The sequence below is a fragment of the Phodopus roborovskii genome, unplaced genomic scaffold, assembly GCF_943737965.1.
Source record: "Phodopus roborovskii unplaced genomic scaffold, PHOROB, whole genome shotgun sequence".
Taxonomy (NCBI): domain Eukaryota; kingdom Metazoa; phylum Chordata; class Mammalia; order Rodentia; family Cricetidae; genus Phodopus; species Phodopus roborovskii.
This window is the reverse complement of record NW_026125281.1, coordinates 23293231-23311934: the sequence shown is the minus strand read 5'-3', so window position 1 is coordinate 23311934 and position 18704 is coordinate 23293231. Positions and strand designations below refer to the sequence as shown.

The 18704-nt window shown below is 41.5% G+C and overlaps 1 protein-coding gene across 1 annotated transcript in view; it reads right to left on the bottom strand.

Annotated features, from left to right (window-relative positions):
- Dpy19l4 (dpy-19 like 4) overlaps positions 1-18704 on the bottom strand; it is a 52232-nt gene that overhangs the window by 28832 nt on the left and 4696 nt on the right. The window contains exons 2-7 of the mRNA XM_051198231.1: positions 18531-18635; positions 10819-10943; positions 5427-5517; positions 5034-5155; positions 4183-4328; positions 133-256 (exon numbers count right to left, since the gene is read on the bottom strand). Coding sequence (XP_051054188.1) covers positions 133-256; positions 4183-4328; positions 5034-5155; positions 5427-5517; positions 10819-10943; positions 18531-18635 — 713 coding nt within the window. The remainder of the gene's footprint in view (positions 1-132; positions 257-4182; positions 4329-5033; positions 5156-5426; positions 5518-10818; positions 10944-18530; positions 18636-18704) is intronic.

The window sequence follows — 18704 nt, the reverse complement described above, 5'->3', positions numbered from 1 at the left end:
ACCTAGCCTCAGCTACGTAATGAGTTTGAAGCCAGCCTGAACTACAAGAGATTTTTGTCTCCAAACAAAACATGTCCACATTTGCAAAGCATCAGAATTAGCTGTGCTGTATAAAACAGATTTGCATCTTACCTCTGCATAAGTATTTAAGTTTCTTTTTAAATACCCTGTAAGTGCAGCAACTTGGCATGCAAAGTAAGGTAGAGCCCAGTTTTCTCTTAAAGGAATGGAGTATTCGATTCTTGTTGTATCTACCCTAAAATAAACCACAGAGGAACACCGAAGTGAGGATACACTTGTGTAACACTATACCTTTCTCTTTATCTATTTTCTAAGTATTATTATTTTATGCATATACATTTGAATGTTTTGCCTGTATGTATGTCTGTGTACCCCGTATGCCTGGTGTTCTTGGATGCCAGAAGATGGCATCAGATTCTTGGAATTGAAGCTAAAGACAGTAGTGAGCTGCCACTCAGGTGCTAGGAGTTGAAGCTGGATCCCCAGAAGAGCTCCAGTGCTCCAAACTGATGAGCTCCAGTGATTCACAACAATAATCCCAGTATTTGGAAAGCAGAGGTAGAAGGATCATTGCAAGCTTGGAGCTAGCCTGATCTACATATCAAGTTCCACGCTAGCCAAATATAACAAGATCATCTCAAAAGTATCAAAAATAGGGAAATAAAAAAGTGACAGAAGTCAGAATAATCACTTCCACTTCCACCCTTATGAAACTGTAATCAGTTTTTAGTTACCTAATATATAAGAGTATAAAATAGTCAGAATTTGGGACCAATGAGTGAGGCTAAATGGGCAATGGTGATTCCAACAAACAATTCCTGAGACCCACAGTGGAGGGGAAACCAGCTCCCAAAAGGTCCCCTCTGACATACACTCATGATATTATGTCTTAGTCGGTTTGTGTTCCTATATCAGAATACCATAAACTTTGCAATTTGCTTTGCTCACAGGTCTAGAAGGTGGGAAATATAAGACCAAGGAAGGTGCCGGGAATTGGGTGTCCAATGAGGACTCAGTCCTCACAGATGAAACCTCCCAGCCCTTCCCCCATGTGTACAGGCTAGGTGAGCCCTCTTGCTCACAGCCATATCCCAGTGGCCTTCACTGTTTTACAGGGGTAGTAACCCCATTCATAAAGACTCCTCCTCATGCATGACCCCACCCCTCAATAGTAACACATTTACAACGGAGTTTTAATGTATGAACTCAGGGAGACAAACTCCAAGCACAGTAGAACAAATGGCAATTCTAACAAGTCTGGGCTCAGCAAGGATTTATTAATTTATAACATAAAAGTATGAAAGAAAGAAAAAATAAAACCCAACTCAATGGACTTGATCAAAATTTAAAACTTTCAACTTTCATTATTAAAGAAAGCATGTGGCCGGGTGTGGTGGCCAGCACTGAGGAGGCTCAGGCAGGCAGCTCTCTGTGAGTTTGAGAACAGTCTGGTCCACATAGAAAGTTCTGGGAGACCCAGGGCTACAAAGTGAGAGCCTGTCTCAAAAAAACAAGAGAGAAAGCACAAAGCACACAGAAAAAAATCTGGCAAGGACAAAACATAGGGAGGAAACATCTACAAGTGTCACTGTCATTTATGGACAGAAAACATTCTCAGAAATGCATGGTTAGTTATTTTACTATGAGGAACCGCCAGCATGTGTTCGCTCCACTACTGATTACAATGTTGCCAGCATGTGTTCTCTCCACTACTGATTACAATGTTGCTATTCCATGCATAACTGTATAAGAAACTGTGCAACTCAATAATCAGAAGGTAAACAATGGCACAGAAAACAGAAAAAATTTCTTCCCCTTCTCCTCCTCTCCCTCCCCTATTGTGGAAAAATAAGGATCAGGGAGAACAGATGGGCCGAATAGATAGATGTTTATGCAGGGGGAAATAACTTACAACAGAGACAGATGAAGGCCAGCAGGTTCCCATCCCACAGATGCCTCCGTCCCGCAAGCGAGAGCTCCGGGGTCCCCTATCCCAGACCTAGTTCCCGTGGTCAGTGCAACAGGTTCAGACAGAGTGAATATCTCACTATACCCACACACACACACACACACACACACACAAAGGTCATGATACCCCCCCCACACACACAAAGGTCATGATACCCCCCCCACACACACACAAAGGTCATGATACCCCACACATACACACACAGGTCATGATACCCCCCACACACACACAGGTCATGATACCCCCCCCCACACACACAAAGGTCATGATACCCCCCCACACACACACACAGGTCATGATACCCCCCCACACACACACAAAGGTCATGATACCCCCCACACACACAAAGGTCATGATACCCCCCCACACACACAAAGGTCATGATACCCCCCACACACACACAAAGGTCATGATACCCCACACACACACACACACAAGTGGGCATGTGGGTCACTTACAGTCTTTTAGAGCATGCCCTGGCTCCAACCCTCAGTACTATAAAAATAGAAGATGGGAACAGATACTGGACACAAATATCAAATATTTCAATTTTTTAGAAAAAGATGTAATGAGACTTTACCAACTGAGAGCATGATCATCATTGGTCATTAATTTGTGGTCATTAATTCCTGGCTATAATGGAGTCACACACACCTACAACTGTCAAATTCTTCCTTGCCTCCGACCCAAAGCAATAAATCCAGCACATCTTGGCCCCAACTCTCCAAAACCATATTCAAATAAGGACTGCAGGGGAAATGCAGCAGTTTACAAATCAGCAAAAGCAGCCGTCTGAGACGTCAATCAGAGGGTTTTCTCATGGACTTCGGGCTCTTCCTGTCCTAAGAGTTGTGCCTCAAGCCTCCAGGCATCCTCAAATGCAGTAGAGCCCTGCAGACAGCCCTGATGAGACAGCAGTGCTACTCCTCAATGGAGCCAACTACCCCACCCCAAATGCCCCTCAGCAGACTCAGGGAAGATCTTCACTGAGAACGGTCCCCTTAAGCAGTATGTCTGTGAAGACTACTCCTTAAGGGGTCTACTTCACAGACCCAAAACTGAAGGAAGTGAGAGAGCAATCCAATTCTCATCAGGTCATGGAGGATGTATGTATGTATGTATGTATATGTATGTATGTTTCTCTTATTGGTTGATAAATAAAACACTGATTGGTCAGTAGCCAGGCAGGAAGTATAGGCAGAACTACCGGAGGAGGAAAATTCTGGAGAGAGGAGAGCGAGAAGAGAAAAGCCACTAAAGAGATACATCATGTAGCTGTTGGGAAGATAGAATGCTGGACCCATCTCCGGTAGGATAAGACCACATGGAGTTACTTAGAATAATAGAAATGGGTTAATAATTAAGAGAGAGCTAGCCAATAAGAAGCCTGAGCCATTGGTCAAACAGTTTATAATTATATAAGGTTCTGTGTGTTTATATGGGACTAAATGACTGTGGGACCAGGCAGGACAGAAACTTCCATCCATAACCACCACGTGTAAAGAGCTTAATTTAAGGTTGACTTCAATACCCTTCCTTCTTAGATTGTGCTCCATCTTACTCATTGAGGTAGTCTCGTGATCAACAGAGAGCTTGCCAATGTGACAAGACTGGTTAACCAACTTGCTCCAGGGATAATTACAGGAAGCCCCCTGTCCACCCAGCATTTACACAGGGTCTTGAGAATCCAAACTCTAGTTCTCATGCTCATACAGCAAATGTTTTAACCACTGAACCAGCTTCAGTGGTTTATAGTGTTTATAGTAACAAAACAGTCTTGGCTGTCTTGGAACCCGATTTGTAGATCAGGCTAGCCTTGAACTCACAGATATCCACCTGCCTCTGACTTACAGGTGCTGTGATTAAAGACCTATCTCACTCCAGACCTCCTTTTAAAGTAATCATATATCTAGATTAGGCCCTGGTTGGGGGGGGGGCTACCTAAACTACACCATGTCAATAGGTTTGCAAATTGTAGATGAGAATTGTAAAGAAAGTAAAGAAGGGAATAATTTTGAAATGAATTTTTTTTTTTTTTTTGAGACAGGATTTCTCCATGTAGCTTTATAGACCATGCTGGTCTCAAACTCACAGAGATCCACCTGCCTCCCAAGTGCTGGGATTAAAGGTGTGTGCCACTACCACCCGTCTGGAATGAAACTTTGTAAATATCAATTAAAAACCTTTCATACCTGTTAATTAGGAACCACGCAACAGTAAGCATTCCTGCTAACCATGTGCCACTCATAAGCCAACTTGTAACAAATAAAGCTGTAACATATATTCCTTGTAATCCAAAAACAATGCCAATGTAGAAATATACTGGTTCAATCATTTCCTAAAGGCAAAAAGAAAGGGAATGATAAAGAAGATGAAGCTACACAACCCAAGGATATATAACTATGTAAGAAAACGGACAATAGCCAGGTGGTGGTGGTTCATGCCTTTGAACCCAACACTCCAGAGGCAGAGGCAGGTGATGTCAGCCTGGTCTACAGACTGAGTTCCAGGACAGCGAGGGCTGTTACACACAGAAACTCTGTCTTGAGAAACGGGAGGGAGGGAGGGACGGAGGGAGGGAGGGAGACAGACAATTAAGGAAAGGGAGGGCTGGAGAGATAGCTCAGTGATTAAGAGTATTTTTGTCCTCTTGAAGAGGGCCTCAGTTCAGTTCCCAGAGTTCACAGGGTGGATCACAACCACCTCTAACTTCTAGAGCAGTGCTTCTCAAACTTCCTAATGCTGCTATCCTTGACACAATTCCTCACATCCTGGTGACCCCCAACATTAAAATTATTTTGTTGCCACTATATAGCTGTAATTTTAATACTGTTATGAATCATAATGTAGATATATGATATGCAGGATATCTGATGTGTGACCCCCAAAAGGGGTCAAGAGCCACAGGGTGAAAACTGTTGTTCTAGAGGATCCATGCCCTCTGAACTCTGAGGGCACCAGGCACACATGTGATGCACATACAGACATGCAAGAAAAACTCTCACACACAGTAAAAATAATGGAGTGAAAAAGAAGCACATACGTTGCTCCCAGTTGCTTGGTAGAGAACACTGGCAACCAGCTCTGGGTACAGTGACATCTGCCTCACTGCATTAATGGTCCTCAGGGACACGGTTCTGTTATTGTGCGTCAGCTCGTGCATACCTAAACATGCAAAGAGTTCTCTCTAGATTACTGCTCCGCTTTGACAATGATTGAACATGTTATTCATCAGTCCCCATGATTAATATCAAAAGAAAGACGCTCAAATGCAACACAAGGTGCCTCATTTTCCCATCTTTCTTATTATGTACATAAAGAAAAATAACCTACATTCTGGGACAAAGCCCCACATCCAAAAGCTGTTAATCTTTAAGAATAGTGTTTTACTTTAGAACAATATTGTTACTATAATTACAACTGTGGTTGATCATACCTCTTTCAAATGAAGGCGCCTTTAACATGTCTTTATAATAGGAGTAATAAATAGCACTGTCACCCTGAAATGTGATTTCTCGTTCAAGTTCCTACAATGAAATAAGTATTTAGATGTCAGTGTTAAATGTCAGCTGTACTTTCTTGTCTCTCATTTTCCTGTATTTGGTCTGTTTGTCTCCTTCATATTTTACATTGACATGACAAAGTTTTACCATTTTATTCCAGGAGATATTTGAATTTTCCTTAATTACCTTATTAAAAAGGTTAACTTTCTCAATGGTCTGGCAATCATTTTAGTGAAAACATTTAAGATTTCAAATGGATTATAACTGTTAAATTGTCATATATTTCACATATAAAAAAATTCTAGAAGGAAAATCCAAAGAATCTCCTAAAAACAGCAGTAATAGTAAAAAGGCAAGGACAATAAACTGAAATGTCAGACTTTAAAATAAAAGCCAAGTATAGTCCTAGCATTTAGGAGGTTGAGGCAGGAGGATCAAGTTTGAGACCAGTTTGAGGTACATAGTGAATTCCAGACCAGCCTGAGCTACATAGTGTGACTTGTATCAAAAAGAATAAAAGCAGGGTGGTGATGGCCCATGACTTTAGATCTAGCACTTGGGAGGCAGACAGGAGGATCTCTGTGAGTTCAAGGCCAGCCTGGCATATAGAGTGAGTTCCAGGACAGGCTCAAAAGCTACACAGAGAAACCCTATCTTGAAAAACAAACAAACATATATATATATATACATAAACACATATATGTGTGTGTGTATATCTATATATACATATATATTTATACACCCACACACATATATACATACATATTTATACACACACACACACACACACAACTTTAAAAACAAATAATGCAAAATAAGGAGATAAATTTGCCCAGTGGTGTTTTCCATGACTGTATATACCCTTGAGTGCTGGGAAGAGCAAGGCCTTAACAGGTACATCTGAGGGCCCACAGATTCTATCAGTGTCTCCCAAGAAAGCGAGATTCACAGCTCTGTGGTGGACAGCTTGCAGGTCCTGGTTCAATCCCCACATCAAAAAGGAAAAAAGACTCTAAGATTAAACCATAAAGAACCAAAAACATAGTAATTAAAAACCTAACAGTAGGGGCTGGAGAGACAGCTCAGGGATTAAGAGCACAGGCTGCTCCTCCAGAGAACCAGGTTTAACTCCCAGCATCCGCATGGTGGTTAACAAACCATCTATAACGGGATCTGATGCCCTCTTCTGGTGTGGACACATACATGCAGGCAGACAAAGCACTCAGACCAAGAGATCAAAACAAAACAAAAAAACATAAAGGTAAAAGCCAGGTGTGGTGTCTCACACCTATAATTCCAGCACTCTAGAGGCTGAGGCGAGCTTGCTCTCTAGTAAGTTCCAGGACAACCAGATAATACACAGTGAGAAGCATCTATAACAAATACACAGAAACCAACAGAATGCTATATATTCTTTAATGCTAAGTCAGTTTTTTGTTACACCATAATCTTACTTCCTCCTGTACTGGGTTAAAGCCTAGGCCTAGCATTTGCTAGTCAAGAGCTATAACCTGCGCTATAATCCCAGCACTGAAATTTTCACCCATAATACAGATTAAATAGGAATACTTCAAAAAACTTATAAATCTTTGGTTTTTTTTCCTTCTGGGTAGCCCTGGCTGTCCTGGCACTCACTCTGTAGACCAGGCTGAACTTGAACTCACAAGATCCTCTTGCCTCTGCCTCCCGGGTGCTGGCATTAAAGGCATGCGCCACCACCGTCTGGCTAGAACCATTATTTAAAAAAAAAAAAAAAAAAAAAGATATATTTTTAATTGTGTGTGTATGTGTGTGTGCGTGTGTGTATGTGTGTGTGCATGTGTGTGTGCATGGTGTGTGTGTGCATTGTGCATTGTGTATGTGTGCGGGCACGTGTGTGTGCGTGTGCATGTGGCGCATGCGCGCACACGGACACTCACATGTACACTGTGGTACTGTGGAAGCCAGCAGCACCGATTCCCCCTAGAGCCAGATCACAGGTTGCTGTAAGCTGCCTGATCCGGGTGGAAGGAACTGAACTTGGTTCCTTTGTGAGAACAATATGTTCTCTTAGCCATCTCTCAAGGCTAGGAGCAGTTAAGCAGTTTTTCAAAGTTGAAACTTTGATTGTAATGAGTGTTACTTAAAGAGTCTTGGGGCCAGCAAGATAGCTCAGTGGGTAAGAGCACTTGCCACCAAGCCTGGTAACCTGAGTTTGGTCCCCAGATGCCACATGTTGGAAGGACAAAGTTGTCATCTGATTGCCCTGAGCACACATACGTAAGATAAATAAATACAAATAAAAATTTTAAGTGTTTGGAACTCAAGTCTGTAATTCTAGCACTTAATGGGTCAGACAGGGGCATTAAGAGTTCAAGGCAAGGCCAGGCTACACAACAAGACTTTGCCTTTAAGTAAATGTAAAATATACAAATAGTTCTGTAGTTACACTTTGAAAAGAACCAGGTTAAACTGTCCTATGAGTTTCTTTATTGTAAAACATTTCCGTTTCCATTTATATTTTCCACTGTGAGTCTCCAAGAGGAAATACTTCCAGGTCAATGAACTGTTCTCCCATTTAGAAACTTCTATGATCTGGATATTAATGTCCCTAGACGGGTCAATTTTGTATGAATTTTGTTGAAACTTAATCCCTAGTAGTAGGTAGTATTTTAAAGAGGGCTTTTGGAAGGTGGATATGTCATGGGGACATAGCCTTCATGAGCAGGATTAGTGTCCCTATAAAAGAGATCCCAGAGTCCCCTTATCCATCTGCCACAGTAAGATAGTCACCTATGGAGGGCTGGACCTGGTGGCACACACCTTTACAGCACTGTGGAGGCAGAGGCAGATAGATCTGTGAGTTCCTGGCCAGTCAGTGTTACATGAGAGAGGAGGCTTAGATAGAGAGGTGGAGGAGAGGGGGACATAGCAGGTCCTCAACAAATACTAAATCTGCTAGTGACTTACGTTGGTCCAATTTGTAGCATTTTGCTTTAGCAACCCAAATATACTAAGACAGATCTAAATGAATTTCTTTTAAAATTATTTTTCCAGCCAAGCAGTGGTGGCACACATCTTTAATTCTAGCACTTAGGAAGCAGAGGCAGGCGGGATCTCTGTGAGTTTGAGGCTACTGTGGTCTACAAAGCAAGTTCCAGGACAGCAGGGCTACACAGAGAAACCCTATCTCAAAACACAAAACAAAAATCCTTTGGTGGGGAATGGAAGATTTGATTCTAGCTGGGTGCGTATCTCATGTCTCTAACTCCAGCACTCAGAAGGAAGAGGCCAGGCTAGATTAGATACAGTGAGTTTCTGGCTGTCCCAATTAACAGAATGAGGTTGGTCTCAAAAGCAAAACAGACACAAGATTTGTTTCTTTGCAAGATTTCAAAAATGAAACTCTAATCACCATCTTTTAAATTAATGATGCATATGGAACACATAACGATCTTACTAACTATCTGGGCACTCCAGACTGCCAGCCTGAAGAACCGAGAGGGAGTTACTTTCTGGAGGCTCCTGGGTGACGTCCCTACACTTGGCACAGAGAACTATAATGACAGAGGCAATTTTCTTCTTTCCTTTCTTCCTTTTTGGAGACAGGGCCTTGCTGTATCGTCCTGCCTGTTCTGGAACTTAATGTGTACACCCGGCTGCCCTTGAAATCGCAGAGTTCCACACCTGCAGAAGCCTAAGTACTGGAATTAAAGGTGTACCCATTATGCCTAGCTTAAGATGCAGACTTAAGGAAAAGGCACAGGCTACTAAACCACTATACAGATATTATTAAACTAACATACAGATATGGTCAGTAAATACTTAAAGTGTTCATATTTATTCTTTTACATGAATCAGTGTCTAAAAATATTCAGTCAACTTAACCATAAGCACAGTAACAAAACTAAACAAAAAGTATCATTGTAAACTCAAATTTTTCAAACTCCATATAGTCAGGTGAACTTTGAGAGCAAATTTATTCAAAGGTCAAATGATGAAATTTCAAATATAACTATAGTGATTAAGGATTCTGTAAAATACCCATAATTTAAAGCCAAACATTAAACATGAGGCAACATCTTAATACTGCTATTGGAACCAGTTAGATTATTTGATGGATCAAGACACTTGTTATACCGTACACATACACCCAATAAATTAAAAAATGTAATTTAAAATTTTTTAATTAATAAAATTTAAAATGTAATCCTATTGTATGTTAATCATCTTTAACTTTCCTCCAAAATTGCAATTATATAATCTAATTCCAAAATTAAACATGTGTAATTACATAATCTAAACATTAAAGTATTTAATGCTGAAATCCACATTTCTGAAATGTGAGCTACCAGAACTACCTAGAGGCTAACCAATACCATCACACTGTACTGCAAGTCCCAGAGAGAATTAGCTTGATCTGACCGTGGCTCTCCTGAGTAGCTCTGATCTATTCTCTGCTTTTTAGCACACTATAAACAGTCACAACTATTAGAGTGGTCCCTGGAACCTTAGATGTATATCCTACCTACTTCGGCACCACGAATGTGCCTGGTGTCCTTGGTATTAGCTTGATATAAACCAATGTATTCCTTTGGGAAGAAGGTAGCACTATTCTGACATTTTAATCACCACTTCCTTGGTTTGTTCGGTTTTTTTGGTTTTTTAAGACAGTGTTTCCCTGTGTAGCTTTGGAGCCTGTCCTGGAACTAGCTCTTGACCAGGCTGGTCTTGTACTCACAGAGATCCACCTGCCTCTGCCACAAAAGTGCTGGGATTAAAGGCATAGGCCACCACTGGACAGCCTTCCTTTTGATTTCAATCCAAGGCCTCACTTGTTTTGCTATTACCCACAACTCACTTCCATACATGAGCCCAACCAGTAACTTTTCTGCCTGCTTTTCTTTGGTCTGGTGCCTCCTGCAGTCGGTTGAACCAAATAGTCCTGAAATGGTCCCAGATGAATTAATTGTTCTAGAGAGTACCCTAATAACTTCCACATTACAAATTACATTAGATTGTATTTGAGACAGTGTCTCACTATGGTAGCCTGGTCAGCCTGAAAATAGCTATGTAGACCAGGATAGCCTAGAACTGAAGAGATCTACCTGCTTCTGCCTCCCCAGTGTTGGATTAATGACATGAGCCATCATACCAGCTTATTACATATTTTAAGGTTGATACTGTAACTGTCTCAAAAGAGCTTCTATAGCACTTTGCTAATACCTAAAAACAGGATGGCATTTGTCACACCTACCAAATGTATATATGATCCCTTGAGAATCACATTACTCAAATTAATAATAAGTATGGAAACACTTTTAATATACTCAAAATTCTTCTTACCTGCCTGTTGGAAAACCAGAATTTCCGTTCATGATATGCTGATAAGTAGAAAACATGCATCATACCACTAATGACAGCTGCAAGACAGCCAATAAAAATCTTTGCAAAGCGCTGAAATGACACATCTGAAAAAGAAAATTAAAGATAATCAAAAAATGATTAAAATGACATCCTAATCCAATGGTTTCTCCCGCAAAACACATAACCCCAGCCTAAGCATGAGCAAATGTTAAAGTCCAACAGAAGTCCACCCTACAGGTTTGACCAGCACTCAGTTACTGAATGTTTCCCTGGGCATCTACTAGGCCCTGGGTTAATCTCCACTACAGCAAAGGGACAAAGAGGAGGTGGGAAGGACAGGTGGATGGCATCAGACACCTAAGAAACTGCCAGAGCAGAGTCCAGAAAAACATGGCAGCAAAGGTAAGGCCACACAAGGTAAAAACCAAAACCATCTGACTTCACTTAAAGGTAAGTGAAAGGCTTCACTTAAAGGTAATCTATCAGTATTTATTACAAATACTGCCACACTAATTAAAAACGCTAACAAGGCTCAGGGCCAGGGAGAAGCTTTAGTGGGGAAAAGTACTGGCCACCAATCATGATGACCTGAGCTCTATCCTTGGAACCCACATGGTGGAAGGAGAGAACGAATTCCCAAGCGTTGTCCTCTGATCTCCATGTGTGCTCATAAACCCAAACACACACATACACACACATACTAAAAAGAGAAGAAAAAATGTTTAATTGAAGTTTACATAATGAACATACTATAGAGATTTGTTTCACAACAGGTAAATATGTATAAAATAAAAGAATAATACACTGAAAACTGGTTAAGTCATGAAAAAAATCCAGGTGATGGTGGCATACGCCTTTAATCCCAGCATTTAGGAGTCAAAGGCAGGCAGATCTCTTGAGTTTGAGGCCAGGTTGGTCTACAGTGAGTTCCAGGACAGCAAGGACTACAGAAAGAAATCCTGTGTTGATAAAAAAACAAAAACAAACAAAAGAGTCCATTGATTTTAAAAGTAATCAAAATGAATGCTGTGGTGATACTTTGTTTATGATCTAACAAATAACGTTGCCTGTAGCTCAGAGTGCACAGCTAGCCACACTAATTAGCTACAGAGGCCGAGTACTGGTGGTACACAACTTTAACCCCAGCACTCAGGAGACACAGGCAGAAGATCTGTTAGAGCCACCCTGGGCTACACAAAATCGATAAGTTGATCTCAGCACTTGGGATCGCACACCTTTAATCCCAGCACTAGAGAGGAATATCAGATGGGAGGAGACAGGAGCTCAGTGCAGCTGGGGTCTGGTGAGACAGATGCCTTCTGGAGATGCAGTCTGAGGTCAGGATCGCCCTTCAGTCTGAGCATTGGTGGAGGTGAGAACTCTCTAGTGGCTGGCTGCTTTGCTTCTCTGATCTTCAGCTTTAGCCCCAATATCTGTCTCCGGGTCTTTATTATTAATACCAACTAGAATTCACGCTACACCATGCACTAACATCTAAAAACATACTCACTGTGAATAACTATTGATATACTTTACATATTCTATCTATTTCAGTGAGTTTTGATGGTTATGTCTTAGAAGGGTGCACAGGAAACTATTTGCAGAACTACTTACAGTACACACTGGGACTCTGCACACAGGACACATCCCACCACAGCTGCAGAGCATGGGAAGTAAGGTCCCAAACTCATGAGACCCAATGTGCTGGGACTGAACGGCAGACAACTTTGGGGAAACCAACTTTTGATTTATTAGATCAATAGATTTAGTTCAGTGTTCATTGCTACCTAGAGTGGGCAATGCCCAGGACCAACCCCTAGCACTGAAAGGCAAACGAAGCTCAGTGTTTGCAAATGTTACTATATATCATATAGAATACATATCTCTAAATAAAAAAATAACCAGTCTAAACATTTTTAAACTATTCAACAAAGCAACTACTAGTGCCAGCATAATTGTTTTATGGTTTTGGGCTTTTGTTTTTGCTGGTGACAGCAGAAGTGTTGATGGCATTTTTTGGAACAAGATCTGATTTTGGTTGGCCTGGAATTCATAGAGATCCACCTGCCTCTGCTTTCCAGCCTTGATATAACTATCTTACAATTTGGTTTTGGTGTGTTTTAGCTTCTTGACAAGATGACATGTAGACTATGCTGACCTAAAAGTCACAACATAACATGGACTGAAATTAAATTCTTGATCACAGTTAAATGCCACGGTGCCTGTTTCCTTTAAGTTACTGTTTCTAATATTTGTATAATTATTATAGTATATATAAACACATATATAATATATACACACATATTTCCAATTATATACATATGTAAAATCACAATTAGTGATTAATATGGGCAAAGAGCATAACAAATACCAGTTATTATTACTGTGCTAAATAAGTGTACTTTAATAAATATATAAAGCAACTGAAGCAATGACAGCCTAATATCTAACCCTTAAAACAAAACAAAAAACTAGGTAGTGATAGGGCAGACCTTTAATCCCAGCACGTGGGAGACAGAGGCAGATGGATCTCTTTGAGTTCAAGGCCAGCCTAGTCTACAGAATGAGTTCCAGACTGTCAAGGCTACACAGAGAAACTGTGACTTAAAAATCAAACAAAATAAATAAATGAATAAAATAATAATTCAATTTGAAGATGACAGTGTATTCCCATTACCCCAGCAATAAGAAAGTTAAGGCAGACAAAGCACAAATTCAAAGCCAACCTGGGCTATAGCTGGGATCTAGGCTACTCTGGGATCCCTAGCAAGACCCTTTTCTAAATAAGTAAATAAACAACAAAGGATAGGACTTTCAATTAAGTTGTTAGTCATAAACTAGCATAATCAGATAAATCTTTCAATTGTAAAATGCTGATCAAGCGTAGAAAATAAAAAACATAAATTTCAGTATCAGTAATACAGATGACAGCTTTTGTTTTTGTTTCTTAACATTTCAATTTTTTTATTTGTATGTATGTATATGCTACCATGGACATGTAGAGGCCAGAGGACATTCAATGGAAGTTGTTTCTGTCAATCAGAAATGATAAGTTTATTAATTAACTTTTTCTGATAAAATAAAAAACCTCAAGGGCTGGAGAGATGGTTCAGAGGTTAAGAGCACTGTCTGCTCTTCCAGAAATCCTGAGTTCAATTCCCAGCAACCACATGGTATCTCACAACCATCTATAATGAGATTTGCTGCCTTCTTCTGGCCTGCATGCAGGCAGAACACTGCATAAGTAATAAATAAATCTTTAAAAACAAAACAAATAAACAAAGACTCAAAATATTAGTACTTACAAAAAAAGCTTCATTTCTCATTTCCATTATGTATGGGTTCTTTTGTGTTTGGTTTCAAGACAGGGTTTGTCCGTGTAACAGGCCTGGCTGTTGTGGCACTCACTCTGTAGACCAGGCTGGCCTCACACAGATCGGCCTGCCTCTGCCTCCTGAGAGCCGGGATTAAAGGCCTGCGTCACCACTTCAGGCAGTGCATGGGTGCTAAGTCAACCATAACTCCAGTTCAGGCTGGCGCTTAATTAGCGCTAGTTCTTGGTCTTCTTGTGCTTTCACAGTTGCAGACTAGCATCACTCCCTGGCTAGGACACACTATTGTCCCTGTAAAGGAGGACAGACCCCTCGCAGTTGGTGCAGGACACAAGGACACACACAGACACCAAATTCTCAGCACAAAGATTTATTACCTCGGCTGGGGGAGGGTGGAGGGGTTGGAGGGTGCTGCAAAGCGGACAAAAACCCACAGCAGCAGGTGTGTTTACAGGGGTGGGATTTTAAGGGGAAAAGGGAGTCCGTGCTAGGGTGAGTTAGTAAATCCTGACTGGATATATCACCCAACAATGGATTTTGATTGCTGGACCTTGGTGTTTTGTCTCATTAATTAGCCAGTGGCCAAATAAGGGAATGGCCCTTAGTGGCTAGCTTTAAGAATGTAATCTAACAGTTTTTAGTAAGGGAGAAGGGTTAAAGGCAAAACCGTCAGTGCCATGTCTGCCAAGTGCCTGCCTGTGGTTGCCATGCTTGGGCCTGCTACAGCCCTTCTGTCCTGACAGCACAGAGCAGGAAGGCAGTCTCTTGTTCAGAACTGCTATACTGCTCTTCCACTCACATTGCACAGGCTCAGACCGTCACAAGCCTGCCTCTCACTGGGACAGAGAAGGGCACTGCCTCAGAGAGGCTGTCCAAATTAAAGGGCAATTGAAGGATTGTAATCCACTTTTAGGAAAGACAGCATGTGTTTGGGAATGGATAATAAAATAGTAACCGACTATCTCTCTCCACAGCCACAAATATTTACTTCCTTCCCCAAAGCACAACACACTCATTGAATCACATGGGGGCTGGACAGTTTTCTCAGATCACTTTCCTGCCTGCAGACAGGCTCATAAATCAATTAAGACCTGGTGAGCTTGAAGCCAGCCTGGTCTACATAGTGAGTTCCAGGACAGCTAGGGCTACTCAGAGAAACCCTGCCTCAAAATAAAAAATAAATAAAAAGACTTGGAGAGTTGGAAAGTTACAGGCCTTTTTAATTTTGACAGACACTCGCAAAGGTTTAATTAGTTAGAGGTCAGGTTGCAAACCTCGAGTCCAGTTGCTGAGGTGGAGCAACAGCAGACCAGGGCTGCATCCTGGTCTGGGAAACTGCCTAGCCACTCCCAGAGTATTAGCCTCAAAGCTGGAGAGAAAGGAAAACATGTAGTAGATGGTTAAGTGTTTTTCTTTTGTTTTTGATGATAAAAATGGAGAAGTCAAGTTTGTTTAAATTACTGTGTAAAAAGACTGTGTCATATGTAACTTGAATTTCATATAAATGTGAATGCTGAAAAGAAAAAAGAGTTTGAGGCCAGCCAGAACAACTTAGTGAGGACCTGACTCTTAAAAAAAAAAAGGCTGGGTATAATAGTGCACACTTTTAATCCCAACACTCAAGAAGCAGAGGCAGGCAGTTTCTGAGTTCAATACCAGCCTGATCTACAGACTGAGTTTCAGGACAATAAGGGCTACATAGAGAAACCCTGACTCTAGAAAGAAAGGGAGGGAGAGAGGGAACAGGGAGGGGAAGATGGTTAATAAAACAGTTTGCCCACAAGAAATAAAAATACATATCCACAAAGTTCATAGCATGAACATTTGTAACTAAATATTGAAAACAACCCAAATGTCCAACAAAAGAAATAATTATGGTTGATTCAAACATTGAAATACTGCTAAGCAGGGAGCTGGAAAGATGGCTCTGTGGTTATGAGTACTCGCTGTTTTCCCAGAGGACCCAGCTCAATCCATTTCTGGTGCCTTACAACTATCTGTAACTCAAGCTGCAGGGTTTCTTCCTTTTTATTCTTTTTTGTTTTCTGGTTTTTCAAGACAGGGTTTCTCAGTAGCTATAGAGCTAGTCCTAGAACTCACTCTGTAGACCAGGCTGGCCTCGAACTCACAGAGCTCCACCTGCCTCTGCCTCCTCCCAAGTGCTGGAACTAAAAGCATGTACCAACACCTCCCACAGTCCAGATTTGACACCTTTGCCCTCTCTAGACACCTGCACTCATATGCACATACTCATGCAGACACACACACCTATACACACCTAATAATAGTAATACAGGGGCTGGAGAGGGCTCCATGATTAGAGCACTGGCTGCTCTCCCAGAGGACGCAGGTTTGATGCTCAGCACCCATGTGGCAGCTCACAACTGTCTGTAACTCCATTCTCAGGGAACCTGACCCACATTTCTAGACTCAGCAGTCACAGGGCATGTATGAGGTTCACATACATACATGCAGGCAAAACACACACACGTAGATATATATGTAAATTTAAAAAAATAACTGCAACTACTCAGAGCAACAGTACCATCAAATATTTGCCACTGGATGATATGCTTGTGCGTTGGTCTGTGTGTGATAAGGGACTGCTTGTCAGCCTTGAGCTCTCATCCTCCCTCCTTGGTCTCTTGGGTGTTGGGATTACAGGCGTGCACCACCATGCCAGCACCATGATTTACTTCAGCAAATATATACAGGCCCTTAACTTTGTACCGGGAGACAGCACTCTAAGGGAGCTGTGTGGCCCTTATGTGTGACACAGCGCTAACGCCCTCTTCAGGGAAGGGAGGTAAATGGGGAAGGGAGTGCCTCTGGGAGACAAGCCAAGGACCACAGGGAAAATGAACTTCAAGCAACTCCCAGACAACAAAACAGGACACACAAAAGATGTCCTGCCTCGGAAGGAGATCTTGTGCTTAGCTATGGACTGCTATGGTGCATGTGATGGAGAACAGGAGACTGTCCTTTCAAACACAAGCATTTACTGTACCACATTAACGGTGTACTGAGGGAGGCACACACAAAGAATTAGCAAGGCAGGCCTGGGGCAGTGTCAGAGCACAGGGCTGCTTACAAGCCAGCTGTTGGCTGGCATCTGACAACTTGGAATTCAAGAGTTTCTACCATTCTCTGGTAAGTGTGGTTTACTATGCCTACCTTATTTGTACAATGTCATCTATGCTTTCTTCCAGTCTAAAATCTGGTCAGATGACAGGCAAAGGGTACCTACATGTCAACTCCCTGTAAAAACCCTTCGTGCTGTCTCTGATGAATTTCATTCACTCTGGCAAAAAAATAAATACCACAGCTTGAGAAAAAAAAGAGATAAACAATGTCCTATGACTCCACTCAACCAAGAAGGCCTCTCCTCTATGCTGATTTTGTTTTAATCACTCTAGCAAATCAGAACTTTAAGGACAATTATAAGCTCTGTAAGTCCTTGAAGCAAACCACCGAACATGGGTGTTTTTGAGGATTGCAACATATTGCATATAACTTGTTTTTTTAGTTCATAAGTCTAAGGTCAAAATGAGTCCTACCTGATGTAGAAAAGATAAAATCTTGAGTTTTAAAACTGAGACTATGACAAAGTAAGGTTGGACGCCTTTCTTAGTGCAGGGGAGGTATGTTTTGTCTGATTAGAGTGAGGCAAATATTGATGAGGAAAAGGATAAAGTGTAGTAAGATTTCAGAAAAATTTCAGGGTGATGTAGCTCATCCACAGCATGAACCACACCTTCAAAGTCCCAGGCTTGATCTGAAATGTGATAAATAAATGAATGGAGACAGAAGATTACATATTTCTACCCATGACCATAAAACTTCTGTTTCCTGTAGTCACAGTGTGCTTCCGTAACTCATTATCTGGACCCAACAGGGCTTGCTTGGACATGTGACAGTGGGCCAGTCCAGCAGGACCCCAAGGGGCACTGTATGATTCTACTTGCTCTGCTGCTCTTTTGCTCCATCCCCCCAAAAACATGTCCCTATAGGGGCTACATGAAGCCAAACCAGACAACCTGGGACTAAAACATAACATAACTCAGAAATGTTTGTCATATCCTGGCCACAACACAGAGCACAAACAAGGTAAGAATGCTTACTGTAAGGGGATACAGTTTAGGGGCTATTCTATAGCAAAACTCCATTATGTCAACCATGAATTTAATCTCTTTATATAATATCTTTATATAAGATGGTACAGTGCTTGCCTAGCACAACACCTCAAAACACAAAAAGCAAGAGAACTAATGTTTGAACGTTCACACGCTTAAGTGATGGAAGCACACTTTCTCCAGCTGGGGTGCTACCCCCAGGGAACCCCAGATCCACATGACTTACATTTTGGAGCTCTTTCAGGAACCGGGGTGCTGATCTTCTCTGCTCTGGCTTCCTGACTTCCTGTAGTCTTTGGCTTTTTCCTTTGGCGGAGTTCTACAGGTGATCCTTAAGACATTGAAGACATTATTGCAGTGTGTGTGTGCATCAATCTTCTGTACCTCCAGTGGATCAACT